Source organism: Miniopterus schreibersii (genome assembly GCF_964146895.1).
Source record: "Miniopterus schreibersii genome assembly, chromosome: 4".
In the NCBI taxonomy this organism is placed as follows: Eukaryota; Metazoa; Chordata; class Mammalia; order Chiroptera; family Miniopteridae; genus Miniopterus; species Miniopterus schreibersii.
In genome coordinates, this window is record NC_138105.1 from 12,947,468 (window position 1) to 12,967,019 (window position 19,552).

Sequence of the window (19,552 nt, forward strand, 5' to 3'; positions counted from 1 at the left end):
CTGTTTTCTGATAAGGCGTGTTTGTTCCCACACTCGACCTCCCCACCCTGCCTTTCCCTCATCCCTTCAACCTTGACCCGGTGGTCCCTCATGATCCCCATAACCTCCTCCCTCTGCTGTGCTGTGCGGGGCCTGGTAGGTCCCCATGGCTCTGCTTTGGGTCCCGATTTTGCGTCTGATAGACCCATGTCGAACCGGCGACCTTTCAGTGCACAGCACAATTCTCAACCAACCGAGTCACTCTGGCCAGGCGGTGACCCTCCTTTTTTAACCAAGGTAGCAGCTCTGAGCTCAGCCTTTAGAATGCTTTTGAAGGCGGCAGAATGCAGCCAAAACTTAGCAATGTTTTTATTCCTAGGTTTATTGTCTATTTTTGGTAAGTGATACTGGCTTAGAATTTATGGGAGGTAGAGAGTGTTTCCTTTTATAACACATTTATTTAGGCATGATACTAAGTCAGTAACAGGACAGTTTGTCCCAGGATATGTCAAATCTCATGAAAACAGCGTACAAGTGACTGAAGTCTGGGCTCTGCAGGCCCAGTCCACTTCCCGCCTGAGACTGGAAGGGCTCAGCTCTGTGGCTCCTCCAGCGCAGGGCTGGGTTGTCCCCCCTCCCCATCCTCTCGTCCCTGGCCTGGTTACCCACTTGTGCTTATCCCTGTCTGGAAACCTGCTGGAGACGGAGAGACTGTTATCAGGGGGCTAGGATTAAGGAGCCCCCACCGTTCATCCCCCCACCGCGCTCTGACGGAGGGCAGGCCGCATACCTCGGCTGGCCCTTTGATAACTGCATCTTTAGAACCGTTAACACATCCTTCTGAAGGCGGGGAGGGAAGGGGAGGGTGCATACAGCTCACTCTGATGTTCTGGTCGAGAAGACGGAGCAGCCCCCCGTTCTGGTTGATATCCCTCGGCTACTCCTTCCTCTGCTGGCTGCCCTTCCCACCGCCGTCCGGCGCTGCAGGGCCAAACCCAGCGCGAGCCAGCGAACACGGTGCTTCTCGTTTGGTCCGAATTCGGCTTAGTGGGTTTTGACGGGGGTTCCCCAGGTTAACCTCCATCCAGCACACTTTGATGGTCGTAGCGTGTTGGGATGGTGAGAGAAAGGAATGTTTTTGAGGTTCGTCTGTAGCAGTTCAGAAGTTTGGAGGAGCCAACCCTGCCAAACTCAAGAGTCAGGAAACTGCATCGCCCCTGAAGATGTGTATTTTCTCTGGGACTTTCTCTGTCTCTGTCTCAATGGCACATTTGTCATTGAGGGTCCTAGAGACAGATCTATGCCTTGGGCAGGGAGTGTGGGTTTGGGGGTGGGTTTAGACCTTTCCACCCTGTCTCCATTCCTGCTGGAAGAGAGCAAGTCTATTGTTATCTCCTCTTATCTCCTCTCCGAGGCTTATTTCCATAGGAAGAATGACCTGCAGGGGCCATGGGAACTTGCCCTTGGTGGTGGGGGTGGGGCTAGGGGTTAAAAGGAACAGTCTTGGCTAACGTTGGCTGCTGGTGGCAGGAGCTGAGAGCAGTTGCTGAGGGTTGGCTAGCGACTGGTGTCTGGAATTCCCTTCATGGCAAGGTCTGTAGATTGGGATTAGCAAACCTTTAGTTCAGTTCTTCTTGAGCATATGTGAGGGGGGAGTGGACAGGAGCCAGCTGTAATGATAAGGAGCAGTAATGGTGGTAGCTCACGTGCACTAAGCGTTCATAGCGTGCCGAGCAGAGTCCAGCCCTTTGCATATAGCATCCCCCGTAATCCTAACCAGCACCCTCAAAGAGAGGTATCAATGCCCCCATTTCACAGATGATGCGACTGAAACCCAGAGAGGTAAAGTCACTCCCCCGAACACAGCGTTAGTGTTAGTGTTAGAATCTCAGCTCACATCTGCGTCTCGTCCAAAGTGCATCTTTCACGGCAGAGCTGGGAGGAGAACTCTGGTCCCCCAGGGGCCTCTGCACCTGGTTCTGAATACCTTCTAGAGTCCACTGGACTGTCTTAGAAAGCCTGTTCTCTCTCTTCTTTAATTGATGCTGCCTCGGGGGAGAAAAACAAGATTTCATCCATGTAGTCTACCCGTCCTGCTGCATTCTCGAGAACAGAAGTGTTATTAGGGAGTCAAGTCTAATTACGCCCTTCACCTGGGATTCTAGTGACGCTTGAGTCCCCACAGGCTCAGACCAGTGTTCTGTGATGTGAGCGCAGGTGACAGAATATTTGATTTTGTGAGACCCATTCCCCACTCCTTGTCCTCTCTCTGTCTTCCCGGGACTCTGGTTCTTGCTCTGAGCTGCTGCGATGTCTGCAGCCTGGAGAACAGAGGTGACAGAGGTGCCATCCGCACTGTTCTCACGCTGACTTTATTGACGGGAACCCCCGAGGGCTCTGGGTTCCCTGGGTTCCCTGGGAGGCGTGTTCTCATGACCTCAGGGACGCAGGCTATAGTTCCAGCTCTTTAAGTTGAAGACAAGAGAAGGGAAGCAAACACGGGAAGCGGCGTCTCATCTCCGCTAGGCTTGGGTTCAGGGTTCTAGTCTTTCTCTCTCTGCTCCCGTTTGAATCCCAGCCGTTCTCAGCAGCGCCCTTGTTACAACATAGACTCTGTTGCCTCCTGCCTGCCGCTCCCCCCCCCCCCCCCCGGCCTCCTTTGTGTTCGCTCTCTGCCCCCCTCTTTTCTCTCTCCCCTCTCCCTGTTACTCTCTCCCCTCTCCCTCTTTCTCACAAACCCCTAATTTTTTATACTGGTTTGTCTCAGTTATTATTATGCCCTAGTGAAGGAAAAACGATTGGACTTCATGACTTCCTCAGACCTCAGGGACCTGTGCTACCCCGGATTGTAAATCGGGTCCCTTTATGAGCCGCGTTGACACATTGAGGCCGCCGGGGGCGGGTTTGCTGCCCTGACCCTATAGGTAGTGGCGCAAAGTTACGGATTCCTAAGGTTGCCTCCCGCGCAGTGCCAGTGGGCAACGTCAGCTCTGAGCAGTCAGATTCAGTACTGAGCAGAGACGAGAGCCCCATCAGAAAGAGCCACTTGTCATCAGGTTTAAGGACAATTGGTACAGCGGTTTCCAGTGGAAATCGGTATGATGCCATGAGGTAGGAGACCTGGATTTCCTTCCAACTGGAACTCAGAGAAAGTCACTCACCTTCCTGTGTGTATCTCCTCATTTGGAAAATGAGAATAACTGTCCCTTTTCAACATCTTAAGGCTTTTTAAAAAAATTTTAGGGTACTGTAAATAATATGAATGGAATAAATATAATTCATATTTAGAGATGTTTACTTGTGGGAGGACCCAGCTGGGCCCACACTCACCGGCTGCTATGCCCGGCGCTCCTATGGGCTGCAGGAGCTGGCCACACTCAGCCCAGGCGACTGTGCAGGGTCTGAGGCAGAGAGAGTCCTCGGCTGATGGCTTCAGGCTCTGAAGAGCTTTGTTTTGCATTCCAGATGCCCTCCAAATGATCCCGGTGTCCTCTAGCAATACTCTCATCCTTTATATGTCTCACTGCATGAGAAGCGCTGTTAGGCTCCAAACTAGACCCTTTTACCTCCTTGGGCATTGTCAGCTCGTGATGCTTGACAACTTTAGCTGCCGGGAACAGAAAACTCACAAGGGCCACATCCCCCCCATTCTTTCTGACATCATCTAGGATGCCTTCTAATCTCAGATGTCAGACTTATTGTCCTGGTTTTTGACCCCAGCATGTGTTACTCTGCAGAGCTGGTCCAGGAATTCACAGGCAAGCGTGTTCTGTAACAAGCGAGTTTGGTTTTATGTGGCTTGGGCGTGGTCAGCAGTCATTCTGCAATGCCAAGCCCAAGTCTTGCTTTTCAGACCCTTCTGTGTCTAGCAGCAGTTTGCCTGGGCTGCCCTTTGTCATGGATCCCATCCCACATGCATGGGAAAAGTTAAAATGAATAAAGTAGTTTTATTAACCACTTGAATAAAAGTTAGAGGGATAAACTGAGGATCCCAGGGCCAACATCTCCTGGAGTTCTGTGAGTTGAAGTTTTGGTAGCTCTGTTTCGATTCCTGACTATTGAGCCAGAGAAGGTTTATTTAATTATCATTTGAAGGGTTTCCAATGACTGCATCTCAATGGTGTTAAATCCACTTAGATCAGCTCTTACTAATCCCCCTGATGTATGTGGGGCCCAAGATAGCTTCTGCCCTTGGCCAACATTTGATACTTGTTGAAGAAAGTGGTGAGCACACCCGCAGCTCAGGGCTGGATGTCCCAAGGCAGGAGGATGGTCATATTTCATAGCTGGTCTCCTTTCAGACAGTAACTGGCTCCTTTCCAAAAGCCAGCTTACTTCAGCTCTTTGTAGAAAGATAAAAGGACACCAGAAAAGCACTGAGCTATGAGAGGGGAACTTACAGTTACCAAGATTGCTATTATTACGAAGCTCCTGCCGGAGGCACCTCTGTCACCCTCATAGACACACAGAACTGTGACTGGGACAGTGGCTTCTGCTGCTGGTCTTTGACTTGGTCCTGGGCTGGCTGATGGCTATATCAGAGCTGAGTGTGGAGCTCATGAAATACAAATGTGGTGGCCAGAGCAGGGCATGGGAATCTGTATTCTCTAGTTTAGGAAGCAGAGTCCTAGGACTGCCTCATATAAATTTTCAATTGCTGTTAAAACAGTAGATTATAATGGCCTTCAAGTTTTTCCCCCCCAGTTTTTCTTAAAAGTCCAGTTTTTGCCCACGTCACTCAATTTTCTGACTCAGATGGCCTTCCCATCCTATCGATATAATACGACTTCCTGTGTCCCAGCCTTCAGTCATTCATTTGACCATTACTTAGAGCTGTCTAGGATGGCCTGCAGGAACTAAGATAAAATCATCAAAAGACACGTGGTTCCAAGACTAAAAGAGTCTTTGGTCCGGTCAGGAGACAATTGAACACGAAGCCAGCTATTGTAGAACAGTACAATCGTTTGAAGTGAATTGCAGTGGCAGCAAGTGGAATTTTCTGGAAAGTCAGGCAGTGTGTCCTCGGGGAGAAACCCTTCAAGCAGAGGCTGGACGAAGGAGAGGATGGTTGCTGGATGCCAGGTAAACATACAAGAAAGCGGAGAGAACATCTTTGCACAGGCTCAGTGGCCTGAGAGCGTGATGTGTGACAAGAACTACGCGTTTCTTAGTTTTGCTGCTGTTTAAAGTACGAGGCAATACACGACAGAAGGGGGTGGACATACTGACCACGCCTGGACCTCGAGGGGCCTGTGGGTCACGGGTGCTGGGAGCTCCTGTTCCACCTTATTGGCGCGTCTCCTCGCCACACGTATAGCTTCTTTCTAAGCTCCTCGTTGATGTGTGTCTTTTAAAAACCCGCTCCCCCGACAGTATGGGTGATGAAATCTCTTGTTCTCACGCAATACCTTGGAAGCAGGAGAAACTACGTGGTAATTTTTGCCGTATCCCTCATGGATCCCTAGTTTCAAGTGTCATTTTCTGGCCCTGGCCACTTTTATTTTTGGAGCCAGAAGTAAGCTCGTGTGTGGGGCTTCCTTCCCCATAAAACCTGTGTCCTCTTTGGAAGCCAGTGCCTACCTCATCAACTTCATTTCATGCCACTTTCCTCCTTGATCGCTGAGCCCCCTCCATACTGACCTTTCTCAGGTTTTCAAAGAAACGAACTCCTGCCTCAGGGCCTCTGCACACACTGTTCCCTCAGCCTGTAGTCCTCCCGCTCCTCCCCCGTCTAAACCGACCTTCCTGAAAAGGCCTCTAGTTAAACAATCTCTGCTCCCCTAGAGGCTGAACACTTGGGACACTTAATACACTTTTACATTTTACTTATTTTGTTGACTTTCTTTTTTCTTTATTGCCAGGCTTCCCCTTTAAGTTCCTTAAAAGCTATGACCTGGCGTGACTCATTCACAACAGCACCCTCACCACCTGCTTAATAATAAATATTAAATAAACATTTGCTGAATGAGAGGATGGATGGATGGATGGAGTCCTTAAGTTGAAACCTTAACAGAATCCAACCTACCACTCTTTTTTCATGCTCTAGTCCATTCAAACAGGCTCCTAAGAATTCTCTTCTCCGCCATGAACCTCACAAAGCTTCATCCATCTCTCATGCTGCGGTCTGAGCTCCATGCACTTAATGAAACCTCCCGTCTCAAAAGCTGACACCGATTTGTTCCTCTCCTGACTTATATGTGAAATATGTGTTTATATTTTAATATCCTTGGCGTCTACATGCATTATTTCCAGTTGGATCACTCACCAAACTTCATCTAAGCTGTCATTTTTAAAGATTTTCTCACAAGCAAAAGCAGTTTGTAATAATAAAAGCAATAAAGAAATACACTTCAGAAGATGTGAGAAACACTGAGCATAATGAAGCAAATAGGAATCCTGCATAATTTTTTCACCCTGAGATATTTTGTCTTTTTTTTTCCCACCAGGTGGTTCTGTTTCATTCTTAATATTCACTTGAGAATATGTTTATTGACTTTTAGAGGGAGAGGAAGGGAGAGAGAGAAACACCAATAGGATGCTTCCCCTTTGCGCCCCTACCGGGATTGAACCTGCCACCTTTTGGTGTACGGTGCGACTCTCCAACCAACTGAGCCGTCTGGCCAGGACTCAGGTGGTTTTCTCAGGCATTCCACAACTTTGTGGGCATGTGTGCATACGTGTATAAGTATCCTGAGCTTTAAATATAGCATGGCTCCCTTGTCATTGTGAAGACTTTTAAAGGCTGTTTCACAGTGTTCTTGCTCCTAAGCTCTGTTTCTGAGAATCACATGGAGTGTCAGCAGAACACCAGACTGGGTGCTAGGCACTGGAGTGTATGTTACTCCACTTTAAATACTGAGTGCTTCCTGAAGCAGAAAAGATCATAAGAAGGGTGTCTTCCCCCGAGTAGCTCTGTTTCTGAGTGGCTAGGAGAGTTGCAGAAACAAGAGGTGAGACTCCAGAATAATTGGGATTAGAGGCAAAGGAGAAAGACTGGATCCCCAACCTATCCACTCAGCTCAAACCCTGAGTGCGTCAGGCACGCAGATGTCTTTAGTAAATGTGGTCTTACTAGGCTTCTAGAGCAAGGACGTGGGAGAACCCTGGCAGACCGCTCTTCTCTGAAGTCGTGGCTATGAGAATGACTGTGTTCCCTTTTTCTTCCAGAGTGACCGTCTTCTTATCAAGGGAGGCAGAATCGTCAACGATGATCAGTCCTTTTATGCTGATATTTACATGGAAGATGGCTTGATAAAGTACGTACATGGAACCCTTCTCTCTCTCTTTTTGTACGTAATCTCTTCTTCAGAAAGAAGCTCGCTACCTTTTGCTTACTCGACTGATGGCTCCCTGTGTTTCATTTCTTCTTCTCAAAAATGAGTGTTTTTCACGTTCCAGTCTGGATGTGCATAATTCTTCAAAGGTGGGAGCTAGCCTTAGTTCACGTGGATTATACGAATGAAGTAAAAAACCTGGATCCAGTCAATCCGCGGATGCTGAGGGTGCCCCTGAGCAAGCTGCTTTGACCCCCATTCCATGTGTCTTGGACAAGTGGAAGACACAACCACTGTCCTTAAGGGTACTGAAAAATGCGCACAAGTTATAGCATCCTAAAATCGGTACCCAAGGAGCGCAGATGAGGATATGTACTTTAGAAGTGTCCAGAGGAAGGTTTTGGGCTGGAGGGGTCATTTAAACCGAACCTTGACTTAGGCAAGACTTCGATGGGCAGAGCACAGAGAAGACATACATTTCAGGCAAGATTTCCAAATAGATCCTTCGGGAATATATAATTGCTTTACCAAATGGTTTGCTATTGGGTGCCTGTAAGCAGCCCGGCCAGGTAACCTTTATGTACAGCTTCCTACCTAGTGACCTTTAAGGAAGGGTTTGACGCACACGCAGCCCTTCACCACAGAAAGCAAGGTACATCCCCACAGGGATGTAAAACTGGTGCATTCAACTCCTCCTGTTAGCCATTTCCAGCCTCATTCGGTTTTATATTTACATTATTCAACTTGATTGACTAGTGTAAGATTCTGGTTATAGGAGACCTCTTATCTTTGAAAACCTGGCTTAGCTAGAAATCTTTTGTAGGCGGACATTCTTTACCAGCCCCCCAATCTAAGCTTGCTTCCCCTTCCCTGAGCTTTAAAAACACCTGTGTTTTCTCAAGCATAGCAGCCCTGACACCGGGAGGCCCCCTTGAGAGCAAAGGCCATACCTTGTTCATCTCCTGTGCCCTGCACTTAACCCGGTCCTTAGCACACAGAGCACTGGGGCTTCGACAAGAGCTACCTTTTATTGAGTATGTAGTATATGTCAGGCACTGTTAAATGTTTTCATGCCTTATCTAATCTGCCAGTAATCCTATGAAGTAAGTACTATTATTACCCTTTTCTCCGATGAAGAGAAAGAACGTATAAAGTAAATAATTTGCTAAAGATCAACATTAATCAGATACATTGAATGAATGGATGGACAAATATGAGATACTGGTGTTTAGTTGCCTTGCCAATTTCCATAAATGCTTTTTCGTAGTAGAAGTAGGAAAAACTGGAAATACTAGGCAAGCTAACCGATATAAAACAATTTTGTCAAAATATAAGTCACAATTGATTTTATGTTTTTTTATTACTAAAAATTATTTTATATAGTTGGCTCTCTTTAGAGGTAGCAAATTCCCTCATTTAGAGATTCGGAGAGAGAAAAAAAATTAGTACCTAATGCTTCCTTATTTCAGAGCTCATGACAGGTATCAGTAATTGATCACAGAACTTTTCACAGTTGAGTCTTAAGTGCAGGCTCAGTCCATCTTCACACACTTATTCAAACATCTGCTACCAGAGTCGAATATGCGAAATGAATTCCTTTTGCATCTCTATTAGATTGGACTAGAGACTACCTACCAAGGGTGTTATAGAAGGAATTTAACCATCAGGTGTGTGTGTTGGTGGAAACAAGGTTGGATAACATGATCTTCATCCAGTCCTGAAATTTCCTTTGTCTCTAACAACATTCTTAGCAGAAACAGAAATACAGATGGTCCCCGACATAGGATGGTTCAACTTAGGATTTTTTTACTTTACAGTGGTTTGAAAGTGATACACCTTCAGTGGAAATCATACTTCAAGTTTTGAATTTCGATCTTTCCTTGGGCTAGCGATAGGTGGTATGATAGATACTCTCGTATGATGCTAGGCCGCAGCAGCGAGATGATTTTGCCCAACCCTAGGCTAATCTGAGTGTTCTCAGCGTGCGTAAGGTAGGCTGGGCTAAGCTATGATGTTCGATAGGTTGGTGTACTAAATGCATTTTCAATTTATGGTATTTTCAGTGTACAATGGGTTCATTGGGAGGTATAATCCCATTGTAAGTCTGGGAGCATCTGTTATTTCTTCCAACTGTTACAGAGTTATTTGCCTGGGAAAATTTATGGAGTGCTTGCTCTGTGCCAGGCAGTTGTCTTAGTCTGGACACATGCTATTTTGCATGCTATGGGAGATACCATTGGAACCCAAGTCATTGTGCTCTCTTCCCCTGGGGACCTTACAGAATTTTAGGGGAACTGAATAATCTCTGTGTGTGTGTGTATGTGCAAAGGACAGATATAACATTACCAGATAATATCAACATCAAATATTAAAGTAGTAGAATGATGGGATTCAGAAGGAGAGGGCCATATGGGAGTAGGGTCCTTATTAACTATAATAATTGATATTTATTGATTTCTCATGTACCTAACTATTCTTTAGGCTTAACATATAACAATAACATATAATCTCCATAACCGTTCTATGGAGTAGGCATTTTTATTGCATTTGACAGATGAAGGAATTGAGACCTGGTGATTAACCTCAAGTTACTTGGCCAAGGTCATAAAGCTGTAACTGGCAGAGCCAAGATTGTACATCTATCTACACACCCCAAATCCAGAGCTGACCCACACTCTTAATTATTAGCTCTGGGTGTTAGTAGAAACTTCACCAAGGAGAGGAGATGGAAGCTGAGCCTTCAGGGATTAATGTGACCTTGGTAAGTTCAGTGGAGGAAAAGGGGAAGGCGTTTGATTCGGACTTGGTGGTAAATTAGTTGTCAAAACACACGTACATACACACTCAGAGGCCAGGCAGCTCTTCATGCCTTTGGTTCTTCCTTTCCCTCGGAGGAAAATCAGTGAGGGAGAAACCACGGGAACACAGCTGACCAGTATCTGGGCTAGAAGGGGGTTGCAATCAGAGGCTGCATTTTTTCCACAGTGTGTTTTGAATTGTGGTGGCTCTGGAATGGCCCCGTGGTGAGGGGGTGAAGTTGAACTCTTAGAGATGTCAGAAATACTTTACTTTAGTTGCAGAACTAAGACTTTGGCAGGCCAGTGGTGGACTTCTAGTGCCCCAAGGGAGTTTCTTTCTTAGCTGGCTATGAACAAGGGGAGGGGGGCATTCATGCTACTGGCAATGGGGCTCCCCTGTCCCCAAGGTAGGAGGCATTTGATGACAGTGTCGGAGCTTATGAATCAGGGTTCTACCTGCACTCCATATTGGACAGATTGAACCGGCCATTTAAGTCAAGGGTGTGAAATCACATATAATTCAAGCAGCAGGAGATGAGGTATGAGGTGACATTGTTCCAGGGGTAGTTGTCGTTGTCCCTTGCCCTGTGGAGTGAGCCTTGGGCATACTCACCAGCTTCTTCCCCACCCAAGTCCCCCTCTCGTCTCCCATCCTCCCTGGGGTGCTCCGAAGCTTCCTGGGGAAGGTGTGTGTGGCCTCCAGAGGCTGTCAGAGTCATCTCCTCGGCCTGACGCTTCTGCTGAGATGCTGACCCCACCAAGCCGCTGGGACAGAGCATCTACACCTTTCCCTCCCTCTTTTTGAGTCTGCCTTCATGTGTGACTGACGGATACATCCTCAGGGAAGGGAGCAACTGAGTGAAGACTGAAGTGCAAAAGGATCTCTTCTGTTAGCAGCCCAGATGAACACACTTAGAGGTAGTTAAGTTCACACACCTGTTCTTTTAAAAAAATTTTTTTTAATTGATTTTAGAAAGAGAGGAAGGGCGAGGGAGAGAGAAATAGAAACATCGATGAGAGAGACATCAGTTGGCTGCCTCCTGCACATCCCCTGCTGAGGATGGAGCCGGCAACCTGGGCATGTGCCATGACCAGGAATTGAACAGGGGACCTTCTTGGTTCATGGGTTGACACTCAACTATTGAGACACACCCGCTGGCCCACACACCTGTTTTTTAAATGATTTCATTACCTCCTGCAATCTCTCCTAACAACAGTTCGTTATTTTACAGCATGTTTTCAAAAATGCTTATTTCAAACCCTATATTCTAGACAGTCTCCAATCCCTGGGTTATAGTACTAAACCAGGACACGTGTGTGTTTCCATCAAACAGCATATTGGATTGTTTTGTGTCTGTAAAAACTGTTTTCTGTATGTATTATCTTTATTTGTTTCTAGATTGCTAAGCTTGTGCATCACTTGCAAGGACTACTTTGACAAATGTGTTCCAATGTTTAAAACCCTTATAATACTATGTCTTTGAAGCCACTTTTTAAAATTGCCAGTTGTTTCACTGTCTTACCAGGCAAATTGGAGACAATCTGATTGTCCCTGGAGGAGTGAAGACCATTGAGGCCAATGGGAAGATGGTGATCCCCGGAGGCATCGATGTCCACACTCACTTCCAGATGCCCTACAAGGGGATGACCACAGTGGATGACTTCTTCCAGGGGACAAAGGCTGCCTTAGCCGGCGGCACCACCATGATCAGTAAGTCCCCCCAAATTACACATGCCGGATCCCAAGTGTTAGGAATGTGTTGACCACTGTGCTCACCATAAAGAGGCTCATGAGGCCCGTGACCGTGAGAGCAGCCATCCTCTCCTGTCTGCCGTTAGTATCAGGGGCTGGGTGTGCAGGTGATGGAGAATCAGAAATGACCACCTCTGGCCTGTCACTGGGAAATGAGGATGGGAAAAGTGGGTAATGGGCAAAAAGTTATTTCAGAACTTGCAGTTTGGGCCTCAGGCGGGAGGGGGCAGAGAGCATAGCAGAGCGTGCCAGTGGGGCTCAGAGCATCCCGGAGAGAGTGACAGTGGAGACAGAGTTTTGAGAAATGAGTGGGCTCTGGTGGCGTTGAGTGTAATCTGCCCTGTGCTGTATGTTGAGCAGTTCATATCTTTAAGATTAGGCAAGCTGTGTCTGTGGTTCCCTTTATTATTTTTATTTTTTTCTGGTAACTATTGCAATTCCAAAGCAACCTAGGGAGTTGCATGCCATTGCATTACTGAACAGAAAGTGTCCAGGTCAGTCCTTCCTGCCCCCAAGGGAATGCCAGTGAGTTGGGTCCTCTCCCAGCCCCCGTCCCCAACGTGTTCAGCAAGAGCACCGCTTATTTGAACACCATGTACATCCACCCACAGAAACAGAACAGCCTGAGCCATAGAATGATTCACTCTCTTTTGCTTCCTTTCGATGGGAGCCCTAGCAGGCTTCAGCTCCGGCTAGCGGGGTGTGGAAGCCCAGGGAAATTGCATTGAGGCCATAAAAGGTGCAATTCAGGGAGACCATAGCTTTTTCCACCCAAAGGGAGGAAGCCAGCTGACTTCTCAGCAGCGGCCTGCCCGCGAAGGCCCTGGTGCGGGTCCAGACGTCAGTAATGCAGCCCCGCGCGTTCGCTTTCCGATAAGTGCACTTAGGCCGCTGGCGATAGCGGCCGAGGAAATGGGCGGCCTCGGCTTGGCTCTCGGCCACCTGGACAAGGACTTGAACTTGTCAGCATTCTGGGGATGTGCATGCTGCTTAGTCTTCTGTGTGAGGGAAGGAGCAGGAGGAAAGCCAGGGTTCCAGGTGACACGGGAGAAAAGCATGCAAAGAACCGCATAAGCCTATGTGTCCTTTGTAGATAATTCAAAAACCTTAGTTATGAAAATAGAAGAAAACCCGTAAATCTTACGTCGCTATTTCTGTTTGCCCATATATTTTTTCCTGTTTAACAAAAATAGGATCGTAATAGACATACTGTGTTTATTTTTTTTCTAACACAACATGTAAAATGGATGCTGAACAACCATCCGTTTTATGAAGGTATCACAATTTATGTATTTAACCATTTACCCTATTGTTAGATGTTTTGATTGTTTCTAGTTTTCCACTTACATAAACATGTAATAATTTAGCCTTGACAGACCCCTTTAGGACCCAGGTTTTGCACGCAGTGTTGTTTATTTCCTTGGGAATAATTCTTAGATAAGGGAGTAATCGTTGAGTTAAGGTATGAAAAAAATGTCAAGGTTTTGGAGATCTGTTTTATAATTGTTTTTAGGCAAATTGTACCAATTCTCACTTTTCCTTTACCGCCCAGGCAAACTGTGAGAGCATTATCTTCACCAACTAAATGTTATTATTTTTAAAAATAACATTTTTGCTTGCAGGTACCGCATGAGTAGATTTAGGCCTCAAAGAAACCAGGTTCTTGACAGAGAGTTTACACAGAAATAAGGTGTGTGGGCCCAGCGTCAGGGTCCTTCAGCTGACACTGGCTCTTTGCTGCGGCGTAAGCATGGGGGTGTCACTCTTCTGAGCCCTGACATAACATTAAAACCCCTCCTCCACCCTTAGAAGGGAGCTGGACTTTTATCTGTTCTAGTGACTCCCTACAGTGCTGGTAATAATAGCACATAGTAGGCACACATTGATAGCGAACATGAATTGAGCACTTACTATGTGCCAGGCATCAGGCAGAGCACTTGAGTGCATTTTTCCCTCTTCATCTCCTAACAAACGTAGAAGGAAGGCACTGTGCCACCCTGTCTCCCACCCTACTTGGGACCCGTTGTAAAGATGAGAAAAATGAGGTGTAGAGAAGCGAGAAATCTGTCCACGGTCACGCAGTTAAATCATCGGCAACACTTTCTAAGGTTAATCCCATGCCCGGGAAGTAGAGATTTTTGCAGTCATGGCGAAGCCAGCAGGAGCAGGCCTGAGCGAAGGGGAGCGAGAGCTGTGTCCGTGAGTCACCCACCCTCGGGGGCCTCTGTCGTGCAGTCGACCACGTGGTGCCCGAGCCCGAGTCCAGCCTGACGGAAGCCTATGAGAAGTGGCGAGAGTGGGCCGATGGGAAGAGCTGCTGTGACTACGCCCTGCACGTGGACATCACCCACTGGAACGACAGTGTGAAGCAGGAGGTGCAGGGTCTCACCAAGGACAAAGGTGAGCCCAGCGTGCCCTCCCCCCTCCCCCTCCTCCCTCGCCCGCCCTTCATACACCATCCGCTCACTCGCGTCCCTTCTCTTGCTTGGGGCCTGGAGCCTCAGGCACGCTGCCGGATGACGGGCACCACTGTGTTCCAGGCACTTTATTTATTTAATTTACTTTTTAAAATATATAGTTACTGATTTCAAAGAGAGGAAGGGAGAGGGAGAGAGAGAGAGAGAAACATCAATGATGAGAGAGTCGTCATTGATTGGGTCGAGCCCGCAACCCAGGCATGTGCCCTGACCGGGAATCGAACCTCGATCTCCTGGATCCTGAGTCGGATGCTCAGCCGCTGAGCCACGCCCGGCTGGGCCCCAGGCACTTTATTGAGTCCATCGTTCTCACTCCTTGCAGGGTTCCCATGAGATGGGGATTGTCACCCTCACTTGGCAGATGGAGAACCCGAGGTTCAGGATGAGTAGCCCAGGATCCCAGAGCTAGTAAGCAATAGGTCTCCCGACCGTCTATGCTCTTCACCTCCACGCAGAGCTGCCCATTTGACAGAGGAAGAAACTGAGGTCAGGAAAGGTTAACATCATACATAAGGTCACACACCTGCTCCGTATGAGATTAGGAATTTTTAAGCTCCCTCATTTTTACTCCAAAGATCAAACCCATTTCTATTATGTATCTGTCAACAGCATCCTCAGAAAAGCTAAGACATTTCTGGGAGCAAAGATGTGTTTGTACACAAGCTAGGAGCTTAGGGCATAAAAACATGTTTGTGTGTGTGTGTGTGTGTGTGTGTGTGTGTGTGTGTGTGTGTGTCTCCGCTCAGTGAGTGCATGGTTTAGGTTCCCATCGTCGTCTTAGACACTTCTCTATTTCTTCCTATGTTTTGATGGCCAGATATTTCACACACATGCACCCCCCCCCCCCCCCCGTACAGACCGAGATACACTCCACATGTAGGCAGCCAGGGGGATGTAGGGAAGCATAAGGAATGGCCTCCGCTGAGCATCCGAGGCAGGAGGACGCAGGCCAGTGAAGAGCAACAACAGAGGCCACGGGCTGAGGACTGTCATCCGATGTCCAGTCTTGTGCAGAGGCCAGGAGAGCAATGGAAGGCGGCGTGTTCTGGGTTGGAGGGGAGAGGATGACCTCCCAGAGGACAAGTTTTCCTTTCTGTTCCCCTCCTCACCCTGCACGTTCTGCCCCAGTCCTTCCTGATTCAGAATGAGAGGCTTGCCTGGCTGGTGTGGCTCAGCGGTTGAGCTTTGACCTGTGATCCAGGAGATTGCGATTCGATTCCTGGCCAGGGCACATGCCTGGGTTGTGGGCTCGATCCCCAGTGGGGGGCATGCAGGAGGCAGCCGATCAGTGACTCTCTCATCACTGATGTTTCTTTCTCTCTCCCTCCCTCTCCCTTTCTCTCTCTCTGAAGTCAATAAAAAATATATTTAAAAAAACAAACAAAACAGAATAGAAGTAACCTCCTCCCTTCTTCCATGTGTCCCCTTTCACACTGGGCATCTGAACTGGGGAGAGTGGAAAGGCTTTAACACCCACTTCCATTCCACAGATGACACAGAGGCTGTGGGAGGGGTAGTGCTGGGGAAACTGCCCTCAGCTGAACCACTCTGGGTAGGGAAGCTCTCATATTACAACCCACTCTTGGCCTGAAACACTGCGGGCTGAGATGGCCCTGATGGTTGGAGACCAAAATTATCCCCTTTTTTCAGAGTGATTCTCTGTTTCCCAGCCCACCTATTTCTGTGCATTGTTACATTAATAGTTTATTAGGGATGAAAAACGAAATGGCTCTTTCCTCATAACCTCTACGACTTGGATATTTAAGCGTAAGGTGACACTTGACTTCTGCCTGGTAGCTCTGTTGGTTCTCCAAGGACAGGGTCCTCTCAGATTCGACCCTGCACCGGTCCCGTGTAGAGCAGGCACTTGTTAAGTAGTGAAATAAACCGACCCCAGGAGATCCATTCATAGAGGCCAGATCTGTGCCAGGGCTGGTCCTAAGAGCTTGGTATGTATCTCATTTAATGTTGCCAACAATCCTACAAAGCAGGGTATTGTTATTTTTCCATTTTCCGGATGAGAAACTGAGGCTTGAGAGGTTAGGTGTTCCAAGCTCATTGAGCTAGTATATGGTGCAACCCCCAGGATGTGAACACAACCAGTGTGCTACAGTGATTCTCAGTGATTGAGATACACACACACACACACACACACACACACACAGCCTCAAGCAAGAGCGAAGCTCGTTGACCCTGTAGGCTTGGGAGTGCTGGGGGGGCAAGAAAGAGGTGCAGAAGAAGAGACCACTCTCTCTGACATTACGTAGGAATTGTTGCTTTTACAGCGTGAGGAAGGAATAGAAAAATGCTCTTGGAGAATGGGGAGCATCCACTATGCATTAGACGGGAGCCTGTAATGTCCTCGGGCCCGTGGGCCATAGACGCGGGAATAAAGGATGGAGAATGGTCGTGATAACGTTGTCTTCCTCCTGTTCCCCTCCCCTTCCCTCTCTTGCAGGGGTTAACTCCTTCATGGTTTACATGGCCTATAAGGATTTGTATCAAGTGTCCAACACAGAGGTAACGACCCATTGCTGCGTGGCTTGGGGTATCTGGGTGGGCTTCCTGTTGTTGCTGATGACCTTGGCTCCTTCAACATGAGTCACTGTGGGCTTAGGGGAGACTGCTGGGCAGAGTGCTTCTCAAAGCCCTCGCAGTCCACGCGACATTTTAAATCAGGTAATGGGCAGGGTGCTGAGGCAAGGCCGACAGGGAGCTAGAAATGCCACTGGGAGCAGCTTTCTCGAAAGGACACAGAGGAAGGGCAGGCCTACATCTCCATCTACCAGCCAGATGCAAAACCCTTACGAGCTGAGGGAACAGGCAAGGGGCCGAGCCGTGCAGGATTTAGGAGGGCCTTCTGCTGTTTGGGGTAATTGTCCCAGCTTGCCGCTGACTCTGTCCTTAAGAAATTTGTGAGATGTGTTTGTTTTAGACAGATCTAAAGTTTTCAGAGGCAATATGAGAATTTAATTCCCATGTTTCCCGATTAGAAGGTGAAGGGAGGTTGAGAGTGGTTTCAGCTCTTGGTTTAGCTCTGGCTTTCAGGAGCACTTGTTGAGAAGGATCTGAAGCTGTCTCAGCTCAGTGGGAAATAATTCCATAAAGACGTGTGCTTTATATGGGGAGTAGAGGGGTCAGTAGCATTATCACATATTTGCCTGTCTGCTGAGGTGACGCGTAGATTCTGTATACACAGTTTTCTGAAGTTCCTCGGACTAGTACCCCTCTTGGGTCGTGCATGTTTTCGGCTGTATTTCTGCCCTCATCGCTTAGGTCCCCTGCTTTATCCCATCTGGCTCTTGTGATCAGTCCTTGTGTGAGGGGTTGCTGGAAGCACCGGTGGCTTGTGAAGGTGACAGAGATTCATTTCCGTTTCAGCTCTATGAGATCTTCACCTGCCTGGGAGAGCTGGGAGCCATTGCTCAAGTTCACGCTGAGAACGGAGACATCATCGCCCAGGTAAGAGCGTGCGGCTCCCCAGAGGGCGCCTTCTGTGTGGGCTTCGCCTCGCATCCCTCCGCTTCTGTGCGTCCCTGTTGCAAGGCATCATCTTAAACACTCCGCTGAAAACCTGCCCTGACGGACCTCACTGTCCAGGAGGAGGCACAAAGGAAATGGGGACAAGTGAGGGGGCAAGTACAAGCTGTTGGGAAACAGGGAGCGACCTGGCCGTTCTGGAGAATCAGAAAAGGCTTCCTGGAAGAGGTGGTTTTCACATCAGGCCATTTATTAGGAGAGCATAGCTGATTCACTTTTGAAAACGAGCCCAAGCTACGTGGCATTCTCTGTCCTAAAGAAAAACCCTAAGGCAGCACTTCTCAGAAATCAGACATCCGATCCAGGACTGCGGCATTCACAGCCTTAGATAAGAATTTAGGTCTTGTGGGGCCCACGCGCCCCGTTGGTTTCCTAGAAATCGTAGGGAGAAACCCGAGGAATGCGAGGAAAGTGATGGTCCCAAGGCCCAAATTGATCACTTGTGAGGAAGCAGAAAGCACGTCTCTCCCCATCCCCAGGCTCTTAATGGGCTAGATGCACAGATGTGCCTGAGCCAGGGGCCTGTTTGCCCCAGGACTGGCCTCCGCTAGATGGAGGCTGCCAGGAAAGAGTGTGAGCTCTCTCAGTCCACACGATAACGTTAATAGCAAGAAAGCATTATTGATTCTTTCAGAGCACTTCCTGAGCACTCTGTGCCAGGCAGCAGGCTATACAGAGGGGAGCCAAACAGATGTCTTCCATGGCTCTCGAGTGCTCGGGCTGTCCCTTCGTTTCAGAAGTTGCCCAGGACTTGGTCAATGTGATGGGCAGGGGCGTGGGTACAGTGTTGAAGCCGAGCCTAGGTCAGACCCGTCGGCTTCCAATAGCAGGTACCATTTGTGAGCACCTCCTACCGTGTGCCAGGCTCTGCTAAGTGCTCCCCTAAGTTCTCATTTAATCTTCACCCAGCCCTTTAAAGGTGACTGCCATCCTTCCCATTTTATAGCTGAGAACACTGAGGCTCAGAAGGAGCACGTCATTGGCCCAAAGATCACAGTCAATAACTGGGAGAACACAAGTTCCCAGTCCCTTAGGTGATGTGCCTCAGTGGGCATCTCACCCAGAGACGGCGCGCCCAGGCCCCTGGCCCCCCAGTCTGGCTGCAGGGCTCCAGCAGAGGGAATGTTGTCTCCCTAGTGGAGGAGGTGAGCTAAGTGTGCACTTTCCTCTTGCTTATGACCAAGAAGTTAATTAGTCAGGGCCCTGACAGCCTTGTCCTTCATCCCCCACACACCCAGAGATAATGAAATCATTTTCCAGAGAGGGTCCAAATGCCTCGCTCCCTGGGGAGCTATCTGGTGGTGTCACTCCTCTCCTTTCTCCAAGTTTTCAGTGCAGCAGCCAGAGGCCCCAGCCCTCCCTCCAGATGCCCAAGAAACCAGACTCGCTGCTTCTTCGTTCTAGTGCAGGCAAACGGGCTCCAACTCAGAGCCCCTTCCCCAGTTTCCTCTGTGACTCCTTGGCACAGAAGTGCCCCTACTCCCCCCACCCCCCCAATCCCTCCCTGCCTTGGGAAGATCTGGTTTGAGTTAGGTAAAGAATAGGGCATTTTTCCATTTGGATGAGTTTCTTGTGTGTGTTTATTAAATTCAGCTTGAGCTGAAAGAGCCGATCGCATTATCTAAACGGAGCAGCTGCTGTCCTCAGAGTCTCTGGCTCCACTTCGTGCCAAAGTGACTAAAGAGGAAGAAGAAATCTTTTCTTATGGGTCCCAACAAGGGGTACGTTCAA

At 48.3% G+C, this 19,552-nt stretch overlaps 1 protein-coding gene across 4 annotated transcripts in view; it reads left to right on the forward strand.

Moving 5' to 3' along the window:
* Positions 1–19,552, forward strand: part of DPYSL3 (dihydropyrimidinase like 3) — a 105,103-nt gene that overhangs the window by 63,696 nt on the left and 21,855 nt on the right. For all 4 annotated transcript variants that reach the window (XM_081137256.1, XM_081137257.1, XM_081137259.1 and 1 more), the window contains exons 2-6: positions 7,147–7,235; positions 11,578–11,762; positions 14,040–14,204; positions 16,740–16,801; positions 17,663–17,743. In XM_081137256.1, the coding sequence (XP_080993382.1) occupies positions 7,147–7,235; positions 11,578–11,762; positions 14,040–14,204; positions 16,740–16,801; positions 17,663–17,743 (582 nt within the window). The remainder of the gene's footprint in view (positions 1–7,146; positions 7,236–11,577; positions 11,763–14,039; positions 14,205–16,739; positions 16,802–17,662; positions 17,744–19,552) is intronic.